The following is a 25,947-nucleotide window of genomic DNA, read 5'->3' as shown; positions in this document are numbered from 1 at the left end:
AAGTCAATTTCGTGTTGGAATTGTAGTTTAACTTTTACAGAACATAATTTTCCTGCTAAAGAAGGATACAGCCACGTATAAGCAGAATCAGTTCATATGTATTACTGCTGTGCAGTCCCAGGTATAAAATATTCCAAAGGAATGATGCAGATGAAAGGAGGATAAAGTAATTGCACATTCAATGCATTTCCCTCTCTCAAAGAGACAGAAAAAATACTGCAGACTTTACACCTATAGACCAATCCTGACTGTCCATCACTGCGGCCTTAAAGCTACACAGGAACTGACACAAGTTGATGTTTTATGATCCCCCCTCCAGTGTACCTGATTTCCATCATCTTCAGTGTGAGTATAGCCAGTATAGATGACAGAATAGGGCTTTTTGTGGACGCAGCTCCCACCATCATGCCGTCAGACGTCAGTACAGCTACCGTGGCAACCACCAATCAGAACCTCTGGTTAGTTTTTACTGTCTTTGTTAACGTATTGGCACATTTGTCACATTGTTCCATGTGCTTATACCTTATACCTTATTTTAGTACAAGAATGGAGTCAATGGACTCTTACATCTGGTGTGCATATACCTGAAGAAACTAAGACTCAAGTGGACAGCATTTTTAAGATGGCAAAATCCTGGTGCACACTGTAGACAGGTCGTCTTGTAACAATTATCTAAGGGCCCCCTAAAAGTGGTCACATTGGCTGGCTGGATTTTTCTCGATTCAATGTTCTTAAAGAATAGAATTCTTAGTGCAGGTTGAAACAATGTGTCAAATTTTATCCCTTTTTATGAGTAGTTTGGAAATCAAATCAGTGTTTCCCCACCTGGGTATGACATAAATAAAGTTCACCCTTGGTCCCAGCCTTCGCTCGGGTTTGATCGCCCTCTGGCCTTTGGGCAATCCAAAGCAGTCAGGCTGGTACCTCAGGTAATACGGAATACACCATGTTGTATTCTATATTTAGTGTGTGAACTTGCATACAAATAACTCTATACACAATCTCTTTGCCTGCTTGACTATCTGGTTCCTTACAGGACGGATTCAGATGCTGCCAACAGACTGTACATCTGGAGGATCATCAACACCATGAGGGTGGGAGGGGCTATCCTGGGCTGGCTCATCGTGGCACTCAATCCAACAGTAGACCACACCTCAGGTACACACGTTACTACAGTTTCTGTAGCAGGATTGAGGTATAATTTTAAACATATGTAACGATATATTTTGATAGATTTATTAGGACTTGATGTAATTTGTATCTCTGATTTAAGCTTGTCATGAGTAAATAAAGGTTCAAACCCAAACTCATAAACCAAAAAGTTTAACTGAACAGCACAAGTTTTGTCAAGCCATGAGCCAATCCATTGTAATATAATGTCACTTTGGAGGTAGGACCTGTGACTCGTACATTAAAAGTTGCAGAAAGTTTATGGCTTCCCTCGTGTCTGTTCACGGATAGTTATTAAGCCTTCATGTAATGGCTTCTTTTCTCCCCTCGAAAAAAGTTATGCGTTAGATTATAGTTTGATCCTAATACAGAATGAATTCTAGCAACAGAGATGAACTTTCAATCTAAATTAACAACATCTTCCTATTTCTTTTTTGGGGGGGGGGGGGCATATCACTTGCACTAAAATTAAATGTCTTGGATGAATTTGCTTAAGTGTGCAGCTGTAAAAGAAGTATTATGTCCTGCTGTTTCGAAAAGAAAAAATCCAGACCCTGTGTCTAGAAGTGCTCCTGTGGAGGTCTGTTAGAATCCAGCTTAGTGCTAAGTAGGCTCTACAGTACTGTTAGTGAGCTGAAAATTACATGGCGACCTTTAGACATGCTGACGTCTTGATTCCTTGAAAGGGTAGTTTGAGATGCAGTTAAACTCCTCGATATCCATTACTTTCTCTTTAAAGTGCAAAAGGAATTTGTGTTGGTGTGATTTGATGCATTTGTTATTCCTTGCAAAGGGCATGTACGGCTATGGGAAAAAAGACTCCAAATTTAGCACCCATATTGACTTTCAGAAAATCTCAATTCATAGCCAGGATATGAAAACTCTCTGCAACAAGATCTCTCCTGTGTCACTGACAGAAGGCACCTGATGATGTCTGAAACGTCTGACCATTTCCAAAATCATATCCAATTACTTGAGTAACTGCTTTTTGGCATATCTTATCATCTGGATGTATATCTTCATTGATGTACCACTAGCTTAGTTGAAAAAAAGGATGACGCTTCACCTCTGTTGACTTCCTTACCTTTACCTAACTCTACCTCTGTCTTGGATATTTGCAAGGAATTCAGTATTTGTAAAGATATCCCTAAATCAGATCTTGTTTTTGTCTTGTTGCAGAGCATCTGTATGACCCAGAGGACTCACTTGTTGCAACTGAGATGGTTCCCAGGAATCCTGTCGCCTAGCAGTGCTGAATGGAACTGCAGCTTATTTCTCAAGACTTCATAACATCAAACTTTTCTTTTAAGACTGTATCTTTAGTCATACCTTAAGTTTTTCTTACCAAGCTTTTCAAGTCACTTTTTTGCATTGCAATGTACTTGTAGATAATGTACATAGAGTTTCATCTATATTTAACGGTTTTGCAATTAAAAATGTCTATTTTGTATGTGCCAACCTACATAGTGTACAGTTTGTTTCTAATGCCACTTTTGTAGTTTTTATATATTCATGAATAAAGAGTTCCATGACCTCATACCTTTGCAAAATTTACCTTCATGACTTACATATAATAGATGTTTCTCATTGATGATACAAACAAGATCTTCACATTAATTATACCAGTTGATCAATTTCCTCACCCAAATAGCAAAAGCTGTCCAAGGTCCTGATTTGCCTAATCTTTTCTTACAATGTTCCCCTTCACATAGCTTCCAAGTGAAGTTTCCATCACTTAACTGTATAGGATTATAGTATTTTCTCATTGATTAGATCTAGTTTTCATGCTTAACCAATTTGCCTAACTCTCTCTGTCAATCACATATGTCACATGTTTGAATAGTTCTGTCATGGAATGTGGCAGAGACATAGAATCCCTTCATTGATAATGCACATTAGATCCTGATTTGCATAATTAGCATTTAACCTCCTTAATAAAACTATGTATCACTTGTTTGCTAGCTAAGCATAAAAGTAGAACACTTATTTTGCACAGGTGAAAAAAAAAATCCCTTTCTATCCTGTTTATGAAGCCGTTTTGTTTGGGCAGATATGAGAGAACAGTATGTTGAGTTGATTGTCCACCATCGTTTGATCTGGGTGAACGCTGTCCTTGCCGGGCTGACACACGCTCATGTCCCATGTGTCCAACACGACCACGTCAGGATCCGCCCGGAACATCTCTCGTATCACCTCCGTGATCTGGTAAGCCAGACAGTCGCTCCCAAGCAGGTAGTACTCCAAGCGCACTCCACTGTGTTCTCGCGTTGTCCCAGTTCTCACGAAGACCCGCGTACCGGGACTCCTCTGCTTGAGACGATGCACGGCGCCCCGTATGGCGTACAGCCGCGACTGGATCATCTCGAGCGGATCTGCCGTAAAGTGCGCCCACAGACCCAAAAATATTACCGTGTTTGGTCCTCCGTGAATGGCGTCCAGCTCATCAGCAATGTAACGGAGCTGACGGAAATCAACCCATCCCCTTGTTTGAATGGGGAAGTGGTGGAACCGGTAGCGAACAGAGATGTTCCACTGGCTGTTGTCTCCTCCTAGAAGGACTGCAAACAAAACAAAAAAAATTACCGATTCTGGGTTAATTCTTGTTACTGGGCGTCCGTATGGCGATCTTTGCGTAAAAGCATTCAAAGCACCTCCTTACCTGCATGAACCGTGGTGAGGGGGATGCATTTTTCGCACTGCAGGAGCGAGAACTAGCTGCAATGCGAGGTTGGATCAGTATTGCCTTTGGGAAGGTGACGGACTCTGGTTGTGTATAACCACTATATTTTCATGATGTACACTTGTTATCAAGAGCAGCCATGGAAAGGCCATTAAGAAACGCTTACAAACCTGTTGAATCCATGGTCCTATTATCGTTGAACAACGGCAATACCTTCTTCAAACGCAGGTACCATTGTCTAATTGTCGAGTCACCTACAATAGAGGAATAGAAAAGTGCAAAAAATGCATGTAATTCTATGACCATCCGGGATCCTAAAGCTACCGTGACCACTTCAGTACTCTCTGCCCCGAGAGGTATCCATCTTTAAAAATCAGGAACACAAGATATAAGAACTGGGAGTTTTTCTGCAGTACCATGGAAAGCTGCAAGGAGTCCATACACATGATCTAAACGTTTTTTTATTTCTTATTTTGTCAACCCCTTCCAATTCAGATTATATAGACATTCGTCTACGACGTCTCGCGTTATGGGTGTTCATCACAGACAGACAGTCCTTTTTTGGCAAAGATATCAAATAATTAGAATTAGCAGTAAGTAGTATAAATGGGTTACAAAATCAGGAAGGATCTTTTTCATTTTTGTACATAGTACAATAATTAATGAACATCAGAGAGCAACTTATCGCCCCGCCGAAGAGACTATCAAAATACAGACTGAGCAACATTTACTGTCGGACTTGCAAGTGTTCTCCCAACCAGAAGCATCATTATGCATTATGTCACAACCGTGGCCGCCAGTGATACGTACCGTACATATACACGGTCTTATTAGCCAGGCACTGTCTGATGTCGTTCTTAGAGAACACTCGGACATCACAGACCGAAGACTGCCAGACCTTGCCCGACCAGTACCCCTGAGCTGCAGACTTGTCCCACGTACACGCTGGAAGGTGTTGAGGTATGGCCAGCTCTGTCTCAAGGACACGTATGGGCTCTTTGGTCTCTACTTTAAGTTCCTCCTCTATGTAAGGCCTGCGGGCGTGGAAATAAACGATTCATAGGTAAATCGACATACATTTTCTATACATCTGGTTGTGTGGAAGATGATGCGTTGCAAACACATTTTTTAATGCAAATATACCTATACACGTATGCATACTTGCATTGGTAGCGTCATGTTATGTACAAATCCATCAAGAGGACTAGGGAGAGAAAGTGTTATAGAATAGGATATATCGATATTATTCGTATCCTGCTTTGCCCCCGTCAAATATATACTTTGTTCCCGAAGAAGAACGAAGGTGAGGAGTTTTCTCCAGGGGAAAGGGGAGATTTTGAAGGACCCACCGAAAAAAATGAGGACTTACTCTTGGAAAAGTTCCCTTTGAGACAAAAGGCCCAGCGTCTTTACTCTGCTCGTGGTACTGGCATAATGGCACATTGAGATGGTGGAGCACGGGAGTTTGTCCGGTTTCTCACAAATCCAAGTTACGTTCACGTCCCGTTTTGAAAGATCGCACAATTGGCGAGGTGTCATGCTGGCATCGATGGAGCTGTAGCATTGTCGTGTTTGTGTAGCATTCGTCGTTAGGTCAACGAAGCTGCAGTTGAAGACTCTCTTGTTTGGAGTCTCCCGCACTCTCTGTAGAACCGCCACTGCTTCACTTGGATGTACGAGTTGGATTTTTATCTGATTAGATAAAAAAAATAGTTTTACTATGTAGAGAAAGCAACACATGTCTCTAATGTTGTACAATGCCTCTTAGTGCACAGAAAAACTGCGGATGCATTATCGTGACTATGCATTATCAATAGACAGTCGCAGATACGTGGAGGGAAAGGACAAAATAGCTGTAAATATACACTGAAAAAGACATGGCAACATCACAAAATGCTAGTTTAGCCCCTGATAAGAGACTTCTCTACGTCCCTAAAAAATCCGTACTCACCGAGATGTTCCCTGTCCAGTAGAGTGGGAACTGCATGGTGTAGGTGCCGTTAGAGTGGTCAGTGACATGGCCAGCGCTACTGGCCAGTGGCAAACGGTCAGTACTGACCAGTCTGGCACGGAAAAAGTCTCCTCCGTACGTCTTCGGTCTTCCTCCTTCGTCTCTTGCCACCACCCTCACGGTAAGGTCGTCACCTTTGTGATATAGGCGGTCTCCGTTTAACACGACTGTTTTTGTCTTTGGGGGGCAAGTGACGTGCTTTAGTTCACAAGGTTTTGTGTTGTTTGATTGGCTCACTTGCTTCAGTTGAGGGGGGCTATTTGTCGAGCTGTTTAGGGGTTTTGTATGCTTCAGTTGGTGAGGTTTTGTCGTCGTGATGTTTGTTAATGGTACAAACTCTTGGTACTCATGAGGGGTTGTAGTCGTCATGTCGTTTGGCGGGCTAACTTGCTTGAGTTGAGGAGGCTTGTCCGTGTTGTATTTTCTGGTTTCAACCCGCCGAAAGAGGCGAGGTTTGAGCAGTAGCTTCGGGATTTCGACATTGTCCAACGTCACAAACAAGAATTCAAAAGTCTGTGAAGCAGAAAATGACATGGTAAGACAAGTCACATCAAAATGTTGAATGTCCTCACAAAAATTTCGTTATGGCCAGTTCAATTTGGTAAGACATTTTTCCAAATACGACTGGTCCACATGTAAAATCACTTGACTGCTGAAGGGGCCGATGAAAAGTACCTGAAAGCCCCCCCCCCCGCTGGTCCACATGTAAAATCACTTGACTGCTGAAGGGGCCGATGAAAAGTACCTGAAAGCCCCCCCCCCCGCACTTAATTGATGTTTATTGTTGATATGGCTTATAAACGCCATGTATCATTTGTGTTCAAACGATTTTCCTGTCTCCCGTTACCGTCATCACTTCCATCAACATAAAGCAGGGTTAACGTTAACGTTAGCGAGAGTTTTGGCTAATACATGACATCAACGTGGTTTGGCTATAGTAATGTCGTAATGCCACACTGATTGTATGAATGACATCCTAGCCCTAGCGATCGTCAAATTTCATCAGTTTTCAAAAAGGTTTAAACGATACAGCGAATTGTATAAAGAAGCTGCAAAATCTTGACAAGAAGTCTACTTAAGTGAAAGAAAATGTGAAAGAACAAAAATAAAGACTTTCTTGTTCGGTATACCACAAAACTGTGTATTCAGTGATTTTTTCAATCTTGCTAACCATTAGGATTACATAATAGATGAATATTTTTGCCCATCCATTTTCGTACACTCGCAATAGTTTTTTTAGGGGGTGGGGGTACACAGAGGATGTCGTCCATAACCAAAATTAGTATTGCCTATCGGTAACTGGGAAATAAAAGACAAAACGTACCGTAAGAAAAACAGCTACCAACACAAACGCAGCAGCACGCCTCCGGTAACTGGCCATCAGGCATCTGGGGCTAACAAATACAGATCAGCAAATATATATATTATACAAACTAGTGGTATACATAGTTGTATACTTTACAGACAAGGAAAATCTATAGTTCCCATGTTCCTTATCTGTAAAGTATACAATTATGTATACCACTAGTTTACTTTGTCTGCAATTAGCCATCGGGCATGAACTTGCAATAAAGATTATTAATTGTAATATTCCATTTTTGGCCTTATCTTGCTCTTGTAAGGACACAGGATGACAGAAAGAGCCAGATATTTTCTGGTGCGATACAAAGCACACACACCATTTCCCTCGGCAACAGATTGAATTGAACATTTTCTTAGGAGAGACGTCGATATCGCTTTAAAAAAAAAAAAAAGGAATCTCCTCATAGCTGATTGATGAGTAGATTGTCCCACAGGCTCGGTTAGCAATCACTTCAAAAACAGTCGGAGCCGAACCTTCATTTGGAGAGTAAATGGGTTCAACGTCTTCTAAGATCACAATCTATTGTATAGGTTCTTGTGGAGATATTTTTCAGGACGTTGGCATGGTAGGGGAGATTATAGCAACAATGCGGAACGGAAGTTGAATCCTGATAATTCTTTTTCTTTTATTTGCCCATTCCCAGGCTTCCTTCCAGGCGTCCAGGACATAGACATAGCTTAAAACATTAGTAACTTTCTCATAACTGAAAGGACAAGTGAGTAGATTGTCCCACCAGGCTCGGTATGGCAGTCATTGTATTCAAGTCTTTTCAGCTCGATGGCTTTGACTTCTTCAATGACTTCTTTGTTACCTGTAATCCATGTTGGTTTCAAATGAACGGGGCGCTGACTTAACACTTCTAGCGTTACGAGGGGTGATCAATAAGTTAACGGACTCACACAGAAATATGGCACGCAACATAAGATTTTTGGCATAGTTATGCAGTATACGGCGCTATTTCTGAATGTTTACGAAAATTCAAATCTTAGTTTTGTGGTCATAACTTAACAGGTGATGCCACGGTTTGAACGGAGAGAGAATGCTGAGAACGAAGAGAGAGCTGCAACCTGAGCCTGAGGTATGCGGGTCAAGTTCAGGTCCCCTGAAAGTCAGATTCCTCAATAAACACATACTAGTACGGTTGACGAACGAAGATCTGATCACCGGTTTAACTGGTGTGCATGCTAAGGCCGTGAACTGTGATCAGATCTTCCTAGTCAAAAGGACGATGCTGGAAAATAAAATGCTACAAGTAGAAGTATAATAAAGCGAAGGCTTGTGAAAAACACGGTCAACTTGTTTGCACGTTCACAAAACCAGAATAACAATCCAACTTGTGCTGCAACATATTAGGTCAGGATCGTCAAAAGAGAGTTCTTCACCTCGGAATGGAAAGCTCAGAAGAACGGAAGGATAAATATTTGATAGAATATGGCAATAGTGGCCGATAGCATACTTCAGATACAGGTGAACTTCATGTAGTAGAGACGGCATTAAGTCTAAAACATAGTCACATTGAAGTTTTACCTTCTACTGAAATGCTGATTGGCACGGGTGTTGAGTTGAAGTGGTTCTTTTACGGGTCAATATTTAGCAGTCCTTGTTGGCAAAGTTTCTGTAAACTCCTTTCTCTGTTCAACGGCGGCCATCAATAGCCACTGTTTATATCTACTGTACCCGTGGGTGTAATACAACACGCAAGAAGAAATACAACGCATAAAGGGGGGAAGGTGAAAGGTGAAAGAAGGTAATACTAGTAGTATGTTGAGCCTGGAGCAATGGTATATCACTCTGCATAGCTAAGGTGGTCCAGGCCATTTAGAGCTACTACTTGGGGTCCTGAGCGAAAATGGACATACTGTAAGTCGGCCATACACATTTCAAAATGTTTTTTAAGAATTTGCAAACATGTTTATGACAGATAAACAGATACCAAACATTCAAGTGAGGAAGTGATTTGTACAATTGATACAAAAATGTCAAAACTGCTTAATGAGAAATGATGGGAACTTTGTTGGCATCAGTCTGTCTTGGAAGACAATGTTAGGCAGACGGGTTTTAAGGCCTGGCCTGCACTTCAAGTAAGGTGAAGGAGGGGTGTGCACGTCCTTCTCCACCCTCTCGTCCACTGGCGCACTAGTCCTACAGGGGCAACAGTATGCAACGCTGGGAACTTTATACTCGTGTAAAGTTAGTTGAAGTCGAACATCTACCTGTTGCCATGGCAATCCCCGTCTGTACTTCTGTCCAACACGAAGTCGAACAACACCATGCATAAATGCTGAGGTACTACACTTAGTCACTAGATGTCGCTTCTGTGCTGTTTAGTTTTCCCTATGCCCGCAACCTAACGTAGATTGTGCCCAAGACAAATATATGCTGTCTTTCAGCTCCATTTATGGTTCACTATAATGGAATGCATTATCATCTGCTTGTTTTCATAAGAAAATACAATAGATTTAGAAGACAATGTTTAATCACTCTGTAAATCTTAATAAATAATGTATATATTACTAAGTATGCTTTTTTTCTTGCGTTTGTCTGCGGTGCAGTCTGAGCTGAGCTGTCCTGAAACACGTCAGAATCGAGGTCGTGTAAAGATGAATCATCTTTATTTGTTTACCTCCTGTATTATGATGTAGGGGGTACATAAAGTTGTCACCTCGTAGCAGAGGGATCATAGACACCCATGGCAGAACTACAGAGGTGAGTCAAGCCTCCAGCTACCCGTTTACGGTGAAGACAGACGTACACATTCCTTTGCTTCGTTAAAAATAATATGGTTGAGGGTTGATGTTCCATCCACAACATAAAATTTTGTTCCAGGCATTTAATTATGCGACACAATGATCGTTACAATCACATCTTCGTATTATTGACGTGTTTCTAAGATGTTATTTTCTACTAGTTTGTCATCAGTGCTTACGTCAAGCTCTTGTTCGTTGGACTGCCGAAACGCGCCCCTCCCCCATTTTTTTTTAGTTTGTTGTTTCGTGTTTATAAGCTTGATATGTCCTGCGGCTATTCAGGGAGATTTCACACCTAGCTTTGTAATCGGCTATTCTTTCATTTTTTTTCTTACCAAGTCCAATATTCCATGCCAGGATGTTGATAAGCCCTTTCACAGAGATCAGAACGCATGTGTGGCCAGAGGAATTCTAGGTAAAATATGTCAAACTTTCTCAAAGGTAAAGGCCCATGAAAAGTAAACAAAACCCGTCTGAACGTTGTTATGCAAATCGAAACAATTGTCGAGATAAGGACTGTTTTCCCTTTTGAGGCCTGTACCTTTGACATATTACCTAGAACTCCTGTTGCCGCACATGCGTTCTGATATCTGTGAAAGGGCTTATTGTGTCATCAAAATCAACGTAATATAAACTAGCAGCAACGTTATATGGCTTTTAGAAATATTTAGTTTAACTGCACATAACTCAGAAGAGACCCTGTGAATAAAACATTGAGGGTTTCTGTAGATGTAAACATAAACATTTGAAAGTGATTATCTGAATACAAGGCAAGGCTGACTCTTGTGACAATACAAGTACAACTTGTTTTAATTAATGTCAAGGGTCATAAGATCTCTGAACGGCCTCAACATTGCAGTTTATCAGATATGCATTTCAGACGTACAAACTACATACAAACGTAAGCCCAGCATGGTTTGAAGTTAATTACAAATGCTATATGTGTATCTATTACGAGTTACGATAATTTCTTCCACAAACTATTCAAGTGAAAGTGGTTGTCATCCAATGTTACGGTTGGGGCCTCTTCCAATGGCAGTAAAGTTAATTGCTACATAGAGCGTAATCAGCCGTTGTAATTCCATGAAATTTGTAGGCAGAGTTCACTTAGATTTACTAGTACTATAACTGTTAGAGCATGATTGGTGTAATCAACATATAGTCAACTAGTAGTTGAATTAATTATTTAGCATAAAGCAAACCCAACCTGACAAAGTTAATGTTATTATGGAAGTATGTAGCCGCTGCCTTTCAGAATTTATCGTAAAGAGTCGTTCATGCTGTATGTCATAATGATATGACCAGTCTCCACCACATGCCTGCAAAGCTGATGTGTTATGCCTACCAGATTTGAAGAAATGTTAATGATTCCAAATTGTTTTAAGTCACATTCAATTTATTATGTTATTCCTAAATCCTTTCTGTAGCCACACATTTGTGTAAAACCAAGTAGCAAACAACCACAGGCGATGGGACATTCTCTGGGACACATGCTGCATGCGGAGAGGTTAAAACTTCGGAGGGGGAGGCACCACCACCGGGATCAGCAGAAGTTCCCAGACCTGGAAACCCTCCCCCCGGAAGTGGGCATGGCCGTCCTGAAGCACCTGAATGCCACAGACCTGTGTTTGGCCTCCTGTGTGTGGAACATGGCCAACGATGATGTCCTGTGGATGGGGTGAGTTTGTGACAATAAGCTAGTTCACAGTTCAAACTGAGCATGCACGCCAGATGCGTTGTGGGTTACTGAATATGTCAAAGTCGAAGGCCCCTGAGACATAAAGAAACAAGTATAAAACATCGAGAGGACAAGAACTGTTAGTGGAAGTTTGGGACTTTGACATATTACCCACAATACGTCTTGTTGTGCATGTGCAGTTTAAACATTTAATCAGCTTTTAAAAAATCTTAAAATCTAAACATTATCATTGCATACTTTATCACAACAACTGGCTGGAGTCTCCAGTAGTCATTGATATAAATCAAGGAGGTTGAACCCCTCTTTCAACCTCCTTGTATAAATGTATTTTACACCGGGACTGGAAATTTATTTTTTGAAAAGATTATCAGGTACTCCTACTAATGTGAACATTTTGGATAAGAGTGTTTGATCAAAGATTGTTCAAAAAGTTTGTACTAAACAAAGATTTGCTAGTCAACAGTATAATATATACTTAGAAGTAATATGTTGTTGATGAATGATGATACATTATGTCTTGTTTGTTCTTAGACTTTGCAAAGCCACCTGGAACTATGCCACCATCTACAGAAAGCAGAGAGATGCTAACTTTTCCTTCAGGAGACTGTACCTTATCTTAGATGAAGGTTCTCTAACCTTTAATGCAGACCCCGAGTCAGTAAGTGGATTCTACTACACTATCAGTGAATTCTGCTACACTATTTGAAAGTTTAAAAGGCCGTTGGCAATACATAGAGATGGCCAGGAGCATGCAACTTTGACATGTTACGCATCTGATTCCACAACATGGTGTCAGAAGTGGGATCAATCAGACAGTACATGTAGATGTTGCTAAACCTTGCATTCCATGAATTAATTTAGCTATTACTACAGACAGTGGGTGAGCTCATTCATTTGCTGCTGATGGTTGAGGCCATATTACAAGTACATGAACCTTGTGTTTCCTATTCCTCACAGGGTATTGAGTACCTGGTTGCCCAGGGTGTGTTGGATAACCACCCCAGAGAGCTGGCAGCTTTTATCCATGGCACACAAACCCTCAGATGGAAACCCCTCCGTATCTTCCTAGAAAACAGGTACAGTATGATTGTGTGGCATTATGATTTTCCTCTGCATGGGCATCTTTCAAACACAGCTTGTTCAATGTAAAAACATTCTGTGAAAGCTATATCAAGTTACATACATATACCATACTATAGGCATCAGGGCAATCAGAGATAACAGCCCTCAACTGGTCTACATAATTAGAACCTATATGATGTAATCACCCATGCAGCTTTAATTTATGGTCATGATGTCAGAAACACAGACAGACACACAGGCAAGCAGGCAAACATTTGCATGAGCTTAAGTGAAAATAGCCATAATTATTTTTATATGTAACTTGTAAGGTTGTAAGTGCTGAAAGTTTCTTTTCTCTACCCAGGCCAGATGTTCTGGATGATCTAGTCATTCGTCAGAACTACAGGAACCAGTTCCTCCCCAACGCCCTGCGAAAGTTCTTCCTGACTATTCACGCGCCTGAGGAGAGGGGGGACTACCTTCAGAAACTAGTGGAGAAATTCTCCCAGAGATTCTGTCAGTGTAACCCCGACTGTGGACTGTCCCCAGGTACATGTACACTGTATGTGATATGCTCTGTGTGAGTGAGTGAGTGAATGTGAGTGTGTGTGTGTGTGTGTGTGTGTGTGCGCGTGTGCGTGCGTGCATTTGTGTGAAATTCTACTACCGGTATATGTGATTTAGAAGTATTACCATAGTTACAATGTACAATCTAATATTTTTCTGTGATTAGATAATTAAAGTGTTTCCCCCTGCAGCTTCTTTGTTTAATTTGGTGCTACTCATATTGTGTTGATTTCAGGTCTGAATGATATACAAACATATAGTTTACATGTATTGCCAAGATTCCTTTGTGGATGTTAAATTTTCTGCTTCTCTGTTTCCTGCAGGGGTGATAGAGGTACTATGTTTTGCCCTGATACTCCTCTCTGTAGACTTGAGCAGTCCACATGTAAAGAACAAGATGTCTAAGCGCGAATTCATCAAGAATCTTCGCCACGCCACTCCAGAAACAGACCCCGAATTCGCCGGCCACCTTTATGACAACATCTACCTCGTGGGACACGTGGCACCCAACGATTGATTGAAAGGAAATAAAAGCACACTTTTAGGCAAGCAAATGAAATGTAGCAAGTATCTTTGTATTTTTCAAACTGGCAGCTGAACAATTTTATGTTGTTACATGCCAAGAACATGTAATATGTCCCAAAATGTATCAAATGTGTGAAGTGTGTTTCAAATTATTATCACAATTGTCTTGCGACATATTTGTGTAGAGAAAAGCAAGCAGAGGGAAGTGTTGTAAATATTATTGTAAATTTGATGTAGAAAGGTTTTTAGAAAACTTGAGCCTGATATGATTATTGGTGTGAACAGTGACAAAGATATATTTGCCCTTTTCAAATTAAAGAAATGTATATGACAAATTGCAGAAGTGTATATGACATACAAAAAGACTGTCTGCTTTGCAGTGCTTGGGCCTGGAACTATAATATTGAAGCAATGTACAGAAGTTTTAATGATTATGTAGGCATACAGACGATCCAAAGCCCTGCCACCTATGTAAAAACATAGGAATGTGAATTAAAATCATGCAAATTGAAATCTTTGACAGACAATAGCCATTTTTCCATTGGTTAAACAGCTAAATTGCCATTCTACAATTGGTTGACCTGCTAATTATGACAATCAATCAGGATTGGTCCATTAACATTTAAGATGTATGTTGGTGGACAGCTATCAAGGATGTTGAATTTGCAACATTTTGAATCGCACACTTCAGCCAATTTAGGTAGTGCTGGGAAAATAGCACTTCTGATTGTGTTTCTTTGCTTTGGCCAGTTTAATTAAACTGGCCAAAACCATCAAGAATACCGTTACTTTCCAGAAGTTTAACGGACCCCAGTACATTCAAGCTGAGCTGACATTAAAACTGTACGCAAGCCCTTTAGAAATTGAGAGACCTTCTTTGACAAATGTATGCAAAACATTTATTCGATCACATTTGAAAGTTCTGTAAACATGTAACTGTTTCATACAGTGTATATTAATGGTGATTTATCACTGGAATAGCAAACAATTTTCTGTTATCCATTGCGAATGAGATTTTTTTGCTGATATTTTTGTTGTCAGTTGTTTTTATTTGTGAAAAATTTATTGAAAATTAAGTGTAATTTTAAAATATGCATACATATGTGATATACAATATATATGTAAATAAAGTTAGCATAAGGAAACCATAAGGAAGGGAGTCTACCGTGATTTGTGTAAGGTTGTGAAAGAGTGCTGATTTGAACTCTTAGACTTCATAATGACATTATTAATTTTGAAAACTCAAATGATCTGTCACTGCACATTATTATGACAAATCAGTAATTGCTTATTTCAACTGGCAGAATTTCAGAGGATCTTAATGTAATATTTTCATTGAGGAGCTGGCCTTATATCTATTTGTGTGCATTCATCCAACAGAAGAAAGTCGGGTAATAGTGGTTTGTAATTGTTCAAGATTTGCTCATTGTTGTTTGGAATTTTAAGTGTGATTTTTTCCTCAACATCATGAAGACACCCACAGTAATGCAAAAAAATGTTTTATTTTTCTGAACCTGTGAAAAAAGGACACATGTAACAAATATTGGTGAGACAAATTGTAATTAGGCATATGAATTATATGCGGAGGGCTTGTAAGGGGAATATCTGTACACTTTCTAAAGGTAAAGTATGGTCTAGAAAAATTTCAATTTACCAAGGTTTTTTTTTTAGCATGTTTTCCCCAAAAATCTGGTCTCTTCCTCAGGTTTCAGCCCTTTTTCTTTCAACTCAAATATATGTGGTGTGCCAGTATAGTCACGGGATCTGCATGGTTGTATTTGATAATAGAACAAGTGTCGAAATGAGGACATGTCCTTGTTTGAAAATGTATTACTGACTTCAGACATTCAAATAAAGATAGTTTGGTATATACATTCTTGTAAAATGGCTCATACCTATGCAAGAAGAATTAAATTCAGCATGGCTCGGCACATGATGATTTACGCAGCATGCAATAAAAACTTTGTGCATCAGAAAATGGGAGACCAGTAAAACTTTTGAGGTTTTGCCATCCCAACATCTGCTTGTAGATTAGACTAAGTGCATACATGAAGCATGTATTATCACATATAACATGCAAAATACCTCCCGACATGAGTGTTATTTCGGCCGTCCATGCTACCCGTAAACCACATATGGGTCCCCATCTATCCCACAATGCCGTACACTTCCGGTGCTACGAGGGTGGAGTAGAACGCACAGGACAGGTAGGTGAACATTTTACCTCACAATCTTCCGCGTGATTTACCTCAAAATCTCCTCAAATATCGCCCTGGGTGACGTGGGATATAGACTAGACATGGATTATGTACCGTGTAGTCACCTATTTCCCTCAACCGCTGCCCGTAGTTGTGTTTTTATTGCCAGGAACAGTATGTGAGAAAATGGCGAGATCAGAAAATTATTATGCGGGTATTTTTTCCGGTTAATTTTACAGACCGTACTGCGGAAAGTGTGATACTGATGACCTTCTGCTGGTCATATTTTACGTGAAAAGAAGTGTGCGGAAAGCCGTGCTGCCTATACCCGCTTACTTCTTACATGCGAAGGCGTAAAATTCATAACTTTGAATCGTAAGAAAAAATCACTGTCTTGATTTTCTGTATCAGGTGGCTTTGTCCCGTTATATTTTTAGATCCGGCTCAAAATTATCTAACATACCAACAATCATGCAAACATTTTCTTCACAATTCTATTTCAATGTACTGTGGTATAACAGAATAAATTCGTACATTCTGTAAGAATTATAGACATATCCTTATTATGAACATACACATGTGACACTGTTATATTACAACATTTTTTTTTAAATCATGAAACCCGATCGTAAATCATGATTGATTTGCACGGTTATCGATTCGTTATCTATTATTGATTTTTTTTTCTGTGATTTTTAGTGTTTGTCGTTTGCTGAAGGTCTTTTGATCATATCTTCTGTATCTGTATATATGTAGCCGGTATAAAACAGCCCTTCAGGCTAACACATTAGCAACATTTTACCTCCCATCCTGCCACCCCCAGTCCGCTGAACAAAATAGACTCTTCCCCCAAGCCTGCAGGGAGTATAGACTAGAGATGTGCCAACATCCAAATGGAATGTAGTGACGTAGGAGCATTACGCACTGCAGCCAGACAAATAGCCATAACCGTCTCCTGGCGGAATAGCATTAACGCTCACAGATACGGCCTGTACAAGGGGAAGATGCGGACCATTTTAAGGGCGTAGACAGAAGACGGGTCCGATGGACGCATTAGCGGGCACAAGAGCGTGAACTAGGGAACATTGCATGCATGATTAAGTAAGGAACCATGCACCAGTGTGAAGGTACAGAGTTCTTTGCACGTTTGACGTACTCATGTACTCGTCGTTTTTCATTCTCATCAGGACAAGGAGATGTCGGACATTAATGTCGGTATTAATGTTCATTCATTAATATGCAGATTTTAGATGTGAAATTGATTCATTTCCCTTTATATTACCATATCATCAAAGATACGAAATTAAGAATGTGCGTTGTTTATCAATGAAAAATTAGTTATTTTAACAAGAACTTCTACTTCTAAATCATTGCCCAAAATATCATTGAAAATGGAGTGTTTTTTGTGGCCTTGTGTTTTTGGAAGGGGTTCATTGATTAAAGCATGTTTTAGCAATTTTTAAGGGAAATCAAAGGAATATTTTGTAATGAGAAACGGATCAAGCAGAGCTACTCCTTTCACTTCCGTAAACATTGCCGTGCAAATATTACCACTCATGTTGATTATTAGCCAGCGGTTTGTTATTGTAGAGTAGGTACCTTGTATGTAGCAGATGTTTGTACTCCTAAGTTATACTTATAGGTGTAATCCAGCGATGGCCACCTGCCATCTTTGCTATGGTAACCCCACGTCATATCACATTAGCTGTGTGTTCATGCCTCAACCTGGCATTAGGATGGAGCTTTGACACCTGCACTATCAATCATTTCAGGAATCCTTCATCCCCACAAATGTTACCGTTTTCAATCATGTTGGTAACACGGAGTTCATGGATTTTCTCCCCCTTGTCCTTGTTGATTTGTGCCTGTGTGTTGTAGCCAGGTGAATATTATTGGTCTGCATATAGCCCATACTCCCTGTAAGGGCTATCTCCAGCGTAATTTTTTTCTAGTAGTACTTGTAGTTTGGGAGCCCATAATATTAATTTCCGTAGGTAGATCTGTCCTTTCATTAAGCTTACAAAGCTTACTTTTATCAATTTCATGTCATAAAGTTCAGATGTTTTGGATTGAAGTAAATTGGAGGAGGTAAAATTTCAGCCAATTTCCATTCTGGGACGGAAGGATGGGTCCTGGTGTAGACATCCCTGCTTCCTATGGAGAGTTGATTATCATGACAGCAGATGCGCAGGCAATTAAATCAGGCTAGGTCACAATATGCTCTGGTAAATTGTCAAGTGGCAGTGCTGCATAATCTGCTAATTCTCAAGATACGATGAATCTTGAAAAAGTAAACATGATCCTAGCATGCTTAAAAAGCAAGAATAAGCCTGAATGTGGCTTTCACTCGGATCGTTATGGATGACTTCGCCACTTGGTCAAGCTGCTACAAACTAGGACATTGATACTAATGATAGAATCATTGGGGACATAGAAATGTAGCATAGTATATTGTGTGGTAATACATCAATATGCTGTCAATAATAAATCACACTATTTTCCACCCATGTATATACCAGTAATACTGAATATTTGACATGAACACCTCGCCTTGGAAACCATTTTTCTTGGTTATTGTGCAAGTAAATCCTCTTCAAGTCAACCACCTGTTAAAGATGAGTGCTTTTGCCCGGTCGCCTGGGTGGTCTCACTTGGCAAATATGACTGTATTTTGTCCCCCTTGACAAACTGAAATCAAAATTTCATGTTACTTTCATCAGGTCTTGGACAGTACAATGAAAATTTACAGTAATTAAGATGAAGCCATTTGAAATTTGCCCCTCATATTAAATATGTAAAAAAAACTAAAATAGAATTTCCATCTGTTAGTGTTACAATTACAAAATTTCCAGGGGGAGCTCCAAATCCTCCTTAACCATTCTCTCCTCTCTTAAACCTTACCCAAAGCTTTCCTCCATCAAAACTTTTAGTAGATGACAGTGACAAATTTACAGAGTGCTAAGAGGGTGTAATACAATGCATGTATATTTTGTACACAATTGTTGCATGAAAAGGCATTATGTGAATAACATTTTATACATGCACGTCTTTTTCATCTCATGTTTTTGTAAATTTTTAGAGATGACATATTGGTTGTGTCACCATAGAGCCAAAGGGATAGAAAGACTAGTCAAGTGAAAGTAGCACAGTGATTTCTAGGAGATTGATATTACATACTGAAAATAAATGGGATTTCTTCCTTGTGAGAAACATGTTGACTTCCTGTGCAAGTAGCTGGAGCAACGTATATGTAATGTTACTGCTGTGGAATCGAAAGGAAGTTAAGAGTATTTAGATGTTGGATATTGTGTTTGTTGTTTATCCATAAGTCAAGAAGTCAAATTGGCGTGGCCACAGTTTTTGCCAGTAAAACTGGAACATCACGCATGTCAGAAAGGAGCGGGAATATGAATTGACAAGTGTGGGGCACAGCGTCCGCAGGAAAATGACGTCATGGCAGGGCTCGGAACAGTCTAGACTGTCATATGCTGTATGTCACAGGATAACAAGGAACCAAAGATCGAATTCCTCCATGAAATATGCTCAGTTTTTGTGCATCTCTTGTTTTATTCATCTTTAAATTTTTATCATTATCTTCATTATCATTTTTTTTATCATCGTCCATTCTGTTGTATGCATTTCTCTTACATGGCTCTCAGAAGGTAATAGACATGCATATACAATGTATGAGGAAACTGAAGCAATAAAATGAGATAACCTATTCTGGGACCTTTGACCTAATTTCCTGTCAGCATCCACAGCATGCCATGTGAAAAACAACCACTCGGTAGCTGTAGCTGTATAACCCTTCAGCGTAACACACCAACACATATACTCTGCTGCATTGATAAAACTACAGACCAGGCAAATGTGACAACCAAAGAAACAGATAGACAGAAACAACAAAAACAAAACCTCTATACACAAAGGTAACAGATTCTGATGTTTAATTACAAAGATGAGCTTTGTTCTAACACAAGGAAGCACTCACCGTGAATTTTCAGTTGATCTCGTCGACCTTCATCAGATGTCTGATCCGCTGCAGTTATGTTCCGGCAGTCGGAAGTGTGATGAAGTCAGGAGCGAATCATAAATGGCAGGAAGACTACCACCTTGACGCCCCTCACAGTCACAATCCAGTCTTGTTCCGTATCTAGAATACATACTTGGTCAAGAGTCACCGTATAACTAGTAGATTCTAATGTTGTTTGATTTGTCTCCCCCAGCTGATTGTCACACAGACCTACAGGCAGACTGCAGTGTTTGTGCCCTCAGCTCCACAGCTGCCAAGTACAGACGTAAGACCTTTGGTTATTCTTATCTATCTTAAGTCGGATTAAATGTGTCAGAGTGTGATGAATCTGCTTATCTTGTGGTTTTACTATTTCTACTTATATTTTAGTAGTTTGTTTGGTATAAAAGGACTTTTCCAGTTCTGTACATTGTGGCCTATCCTGTGATGATTACAATTGACAGTAAAAATGAAACGTATTACAAATTATACATGCAAGGTTTTTTGTATTGTGACAGAGTAAGTAGCCATTTTAAGTAGTGTTACATAATGCTGCAGTGTGTTCTCCCAGCAATGCGATGCTATACCAACCCAGAGTGCCAAGATATTTCACCGCCATGGTGTTCAAGATTAGAAGTTGAGTTGATTTAGTGTGAGGTGCTGTGGCAGTGATGTCAGTACAGCAACGATCTTTGTCTGACAGAATTTTCAAGGAGAACATCATGCTACAGTTATCTGATATTCTTTGATGTAAATATTGTAGGTCGATCAAAACTGCCTGGACAGTCACTTGGGACTAAGAAAATCTGGCCTATGAGGAAAGGTGGTCACTGTAGACAGGATTCTTAATGCTTGTGTCAATGGGAAAAGGTGACCACCAAAAGTGGTCACATTGCCGAAATGGTCCTTATGATAAGAGGTGGTCAATAGCAGGGTTCTAGCTAGTGTAATGGCCACTACGCTATAATTTGCGACCACCATGCTAAAATGAGGACCACTGCGCTAATTTTCAAGTAGCGGAGTGGTACTTTTCTATCATTACGTATTGAAAAAGGTCTAATCAAAATTAAAAATTATGATATGCCACTCCAAACTGACCAAAAAGTCCTTCAAATGACATGTGATGTTAACAGAGTTACAGGAAGTCCCCTCACTGATATCCTTATCATGGCAACGTTTTACTTTACATTTTCAAAATCTCACAGTGGAAGGACAAAGACCACACCATCCTTGCCATTATCACTACGTTAAATAAAATCCTGGCTAGAACCCTGAATTGTACAGGTTTGACTGTATATGTATAGATTTGCTAATCCAATGATATATATGCGTTTCAGATTCCAAGATGTCCAACAGCATAGCCCAGGCTCACAAGACAGTGGACCAGCTCCGGTTCGAGGCGCAGATCGAGCGCATCCGTGTCTCCAAAGCGGCTGCTGACCTGCAGGCGTACTGCGAACAGCACGCCCGCGACGACCCGCTACTGGTGGGCGTGCCGGCGTCGGAGAACCCCTTCAAGGAGAAGAAGTCGTGCATAGTGCTCTGAGGGTTGGTGCAGGACTGGCTCTGCAGGTGGCTGAGGGCATAGTCGTGTCGTAGAAATGCCATGCTGGCACCATCATGAAGTGAAATCATGGAGAAAGACCCTTTGACGATACATCTCAGTGAAATTGCGAGTCATCCGAGCAGTGCTTTAGATAAACGGGGAGCTCTTCTCTACTTTTGTCATTCAAACTGATATTTATTCATTCATCCCCCCCATGTGCATTGCTAAGAACACAGATTGGAAGGACATTTTTGACATCTTCTGTCAGAAGAAGCATATTGAAGCATGACCTGAGATGTGTAGTAGACTTTGTGCAATGTGATAGTCGGAAGTAACATCTCTTACTCTACCTTGTTGTGTTTTTAACTAACTTTGTTGTGAAACTGTTGTGGTACAATGTAGTTCTGTACACCCTTTTGTATACATTAGAAAACATCTACATTCAATCTGTCATGATATATTGTACAAGCTTGATTACGATGGATGGAAATTCCCATGGAGGAAAACGGAGATGATGCGTGGAAGTAAGCAAGTAGTAAACATAATCAAGTAAAGTGCTCTCTACCTAATGACCTTACTCTACATTTGAAGTTGCCAGTAGACTTCCTTTTTTAAATCAACAGTACATGTATCTACAAGTCTTCAAATTTGCAATATTTGCACTATGAATTAGCTGTTCCAGGAAAAAAGCGTGATGGCTAGATGGCAGGGAAGTAGTAGATATGGAGGTTTTGACTAAAATCTCCAAGCAGATGTTAGGGTGGTAGCTTGCAGTGTTTTCTGACTTACACAACAGAGGCTGTAAAAGAAAGCTATCAGTTAACAAGCGGAACAGTCTTCCCCAACATCTGCTTGGAGATTATGTGTTTAGCCACAGAGCTAAGAATATGGAAAGCCACCCCAAAATCTAATCCCTGGTTTTCTTTTCCTGGGACAGCCTTTAAATATTTATAAATGCTATAATTGTTGAAACACTTTGTTTAAAAGAGGGGCCAAGTAATTTATTGACTGACATACATAAATATGTCTTATATATTGTCTCATCTTATATATATCTTAAGGTTTGTGTGTTTAATGATTTTATTAACAAGTATTATTATCCAGGAAAACTACAGATTTAAAATTCACAACCAGTATTGACAGTTTTTCTCTACATGTGAAGAATCATTTAAGAATAGTAATGAGATGAAGAAGAATGCTGTATGTTATCTCTACATGTGTCATGATATTAAAGGAGTTTGATGTGAAAGTTGACAAAATTGGCCAAGGTGTCATTCATGCAGTGGAGGCTTTGGTCGTACATTTAGGTACTTAAGACACACATTGGACTGTCAGGGACAAGTTTAGTGTCTGCCATGAAGGACAGATCATACCGGAAAAATTGTACTAGAGATTGTATCTCACCGGTGTAACCGGATGAACTTTGATGAAGGCACACCTCTAGTTGGTCCAAGGTTTGTGCTGTAAAAGTGCAAAAAGGTTAGCCACTTCTTTCAAATTGTGCCCGCTATTTATCTGTCTGCCTGCCACACGTCCTGTCTATCTTTTTTTTTTTTTTTTTTACTCAATGGTCACCACGTAACAAGGCCTGAAGGCCACTCAAGGTTACGGGTTACATGATTGGAACTGTAACAGCAACTCTTCGCCCTAGGTCAGAAACATCATGATTGAGACCAGCCCAATTGCTCACTATGAGTGAGGACTAACTGACCCAATAGGCGAAGCAGGGGTTACGAGGGCTGCTCGGGAGATTCCCTACCCCTATTTTGGCCGGAATGGTTTGATCTACCCTCCAAATTACATGCTAAGCTTATTGGTAGGGGTGGCCTTTACAGGAAATTCAGGTACGGTCCAGGTCCAGAGGTCCTTATTACCTGTGAAAACTTCGGAGAGGTCGATACTTAAAACAATGCTCCATATTGCTACAAAGGGTTCTGTTTGGTGGAATATCCTGGTGAGCGATCCCGTAAAAAATCTGACCACTACTACATGCATCTCCGCGACCCAACCTCTGCTTGGAGAATAGGAATACTATAAATGCAGAAATATTCGCGGTGGATTAATGTTCGCGGTTTTCGCGGCGGCCGCTTCACCGCGAATTTAAAACCACCGCAAACATTTTTCCTTAACAGTAAGAGACTACAGTGCATGGTGCTACCGCGAAATTAAAACCACCGAGAAAAGTCTATTTTCCCGCTACCGCGAAATTAAATCCCCGCGAACTTAAATGCATTTACAGTATCCGACGTCCATTGGCGTTTTAAATCCAGTCTTGTGGCCGGTCTCTTCCAATGCTGATATACATCAAACAGTCACAAGGCGACGCTCTTGTACGGTAGCACACATTGTCCACTGGCCAAGCAAGCAGAGGTTCGGCCCCGGCTGTTTTTAACGTATTTTTTGGCTTTCTATTTTGTTTATTTTATTTTGTTCTATTACCGTTTTCTTCGTGTCGAAATTGAATGCCCCACAAAACCGCCTAAAACACATAGAAACACTCTGCTTGGAGAGCAAAGCCGAAGAGGCGTGAGAACTCCTTATGTTACTACTAGTTGTGTACATGTACTTTGCCTGGTTATCCATCGTTATGCCTTATGGCATCATGCATGCAGTTATCGGATACCTTGGAACGTCGGCCATGATTGGTCCAAACGTAATAACAAGCTTTATGCGGACTACCAATCGTAAATGGTTGTATGTCGGAAATTTTTGTTTTTGTACCTTATAATCACTAACCTCGATACAGATCACAGAAAAGAACGACAAATAACAGCCATGGGGATCGAACCAAAGCTTCGATGTTCCGCCCTTCGTCTAGTTTTCCTGGGATTTCTAATCGCCCACAAGAGCAGCGCTGAGAATGTTCTGGTGGTACCGCCACCATTAAAGCCCCGGTCACAAAGCGCGTACGATTTCTTGCGATGGCATATTCCGCATATAGTACGATGAGCGCAGTAAATCGCAGCAAAATCGTAAGCAAAATCAGCAACGCATCGGATGATGAACAGTTAGAACGACGACAAAAGTCATCAACGTACCATTCCATTCCCTCCACTGTATCATTCGCGTTGCCTCACACTCAGCGAAGTACTTTTTAATGGTAACTTTCTGATCATTGTGGTCACTTCACATCTCTCATTTTTAATATAATGTTCCGTCACGTTGGAAGCTTGCCGAGCTGGTTCGCCTTTTAAGCAACCTACTCGAGCATTGTACAAAAATACTTGAATGTATTCCTCATTGGCCCTTGCTAAAGGCTCACGCCTAATGGACACTGCGGGTTCCGCGTGACATGGTGAAAGGGTGAACCGGCCCAGCTACCCGAGAGAGGGGTGCTGGACGGATAATGGAAGGTCGAGCACCCGTACAATGCGCGGTGAGTGAGAGGCTACTGGCACGACCACACAGTCCTCATTGTTGAAGTGCGCTTTGCCTCTTAGTGCTGTTTAGGCACTCACCTATCCAAGCCAAAAGTAATTCATTCTTAATTGTTTGCCTGTTGTTTTGCGCGTCTGTGCGTTTTTTTCTTCAAAATTCTGTCATGATTATCTATCAAGTTGGGTGTGTAAAGAAACTGGGTGTGTAAAGAAACGCACAAGCCAACGGTGCAATTGTGCGTTTCTTTACACACCCAGTTTCTGTTATTTCACTTGGTTTCCCCTCTCCATTAATATAAGTCAGCTGCACGCCATATGAATTTATTTGTGGCTGTGAGGTTGTATTATTGTGTCTGTGCTTGCATGTGTGTGTGTGTGTGTGTGTGTGTGTGTGTGTGTGCGTCCGTGCGTGTGTGCCTGCCTCTGTGTCTGCTTGCATGTACGTAGTACCATGTACACATAGTGTGTAGGTATAATGAATTCCGTTTGTATCACTTTATTCAGTCAGACAATGTGGATACATAGGCAGCGAGGCTGATAGGCATGGTCACATACCTAAATATACAACACAAAATTGATGAAATATCAGTAGAATAAAACAGTAGACACATTTGTATCATTTTGGAGAGAACTCAGCCACACATTGCACATCACAAAAAAAGCCTAAGGTTCATAGAACGTCCGTGCAGATCAGCGTTACACTTAAAAGGTAGCCCACATCGTTGAGACGAACCACGAAAATAACGATCATCGGTTTGAACACACACCGCTTTTGATCAGTATCAAAAGGCGGACTCAAATTGCCAGGTGATGCTTTATATTGGGAAAAGACAGGGCAAGTCCGTGGCAATTACGGATGGCGGTTTGGCCAAGTTGAGTTAAATTTGTGGATAACAGCCACGTACGCGTACACTCTACTATATCATGGAAATAGAGATGATGAGTGCCCATTGCAATAGGCGACGGTAGTGAACAAAAGAAGAATCAAAG

The 25,947-nt window shown here is 40.5% G+C and overlaps 4 protein-coding genes across 6 annotated transcripts in view; 3 read left to right on the top strand and 1 right to left on the bottom strand.

The window, feature by feature from the left end:
* LOC118418897 (transmembrane protein 237-like) overlaps window positions 1-2,705 on the top strand; it is a gene marked incomplete in the record, with an annotated part of 7,841 nt that extends 5,136 nt beyond the window's left edge. The window contains 3 exon segments of the mRNA XM_035825018.1: window positions 331-458; window positions 1,037-1,158; window positions 2,350-2,705. Coding sequence (XP_035680911.1) covers window positions 331-458; window positions 1,037-1,158; window positions 2,350-2,417 — 318 coding nt within the window.
* A 158-nt stretch (window positions 2,706-2,863) lies between these two features.
* LOC118418896 (NXPE family member 3-like) lies at window positions 2,864-9,665 on the bottom strand. Of its 3 annotated transcripts, none has more exons than XM_035825017.1 (7): window positions 8,752-9,665; window positions 7,186-7,255; window positions 5,802-6,374; window positions 5,220-5,542; window positions 4,661-4,884; window positions 4,021-4,104; window positions 2,864-3,728 (listed from the first exon to the last, which is right to left on the bottom strand). In XM_035825017.1, the coding sequence occupies exons 2-7, from the start codon at window positions 7,240-7,242 to the stop codon at window positions 3,196-3,198; spliced, it is 1,794 nt and encodes a 597-aa protein (XP_035680910.1). In that variant the 5' UTR covers window positions 7,243-7,255; window positions 8,752-9,665; the 3' UTR covers window positions 2,864-3,195. The 3 variants fall into 3 exon arrangements, with proteins under 3 accessions (XP_035680910.1, XP_035680908.1, XP_035680909.1); XM_035825015.1 differs by having other exon boundaries at window positions 9,438-9,665; XM_035825016.1 differs by lacking the exon at window positions 7,186-7,255 and having other exon boundaries at window positions 9,438-9,665.
* Window positions 9,666-9,762: 97 nt separating this feature from the next.
* On the top strand, window positions 9,763-14,926 carry LOC118418898 (F-box only protein 8-like). Its single transcript, XM_035825019.1, has 6 exons — window positions 9,763-9,930; window positions 11,399-11,649; window positions 12,202-12,328; window positions 12,628-12,746; window positions 13,097-13,281; window positions 13,623-14,926. Exons 2-6 carry the CDS (start codon window positions 11,441-11,443, stop codon window positions 13,814-13,816), a joined length of 834 nt encoding a protein of 277 aa, XP_035680912.1. The 5' UTR covers window positions 9,763-9,930; window positions 11,399-11,440; the 3' UTR covers window positions 13,817-14,926.
* Window positions 14,927-16,883: 1,957 nt separating this feature from the next.
* LOC118418899 (guanine nucleotide-binding protein G(I)/G(S)/G(O) subunit gamma-7-like) lies at window positions 16,884-22,834 on the top strand. The gene is made up of 3 exons (XM_035825020.1): window positions 16,884-17,149; window positions 20,249-20,320; window positions 21,372-22,834. Exons 1-3 carry the CDS (start codon window positions 17,134-17,136, stop codon window positions 21,578-21,580), a joined length of 297 nt encoding a protein of 98 aa, XP_035680913.1. The 5' UTR covers window positions 16,884-17,133; the 3' UTR covers window positions 21,581-22,834.
* Window positions 22,835-25,947: the final 3,113 nt, after the last annotated feature.

This window comes from Branchiostoma floridae, chromosome 7 (genome assembly GCF_000003815.2).
Source record: "Branchiostoma floridae strain S238N-H82 chromosome 7, Bfl_VNyyK, whole genome shotgun sequence".
Lineage (NCBI taxonomy): Eukaryota > Metazoa > Chordata > Leptocardii > Amphioxiformes > Branchiostomatidae > Branchiostoma > Branchiostoma floridae.
This window is presented reverse-complemented; position numbering and strand designations above follow the sequence as displayed.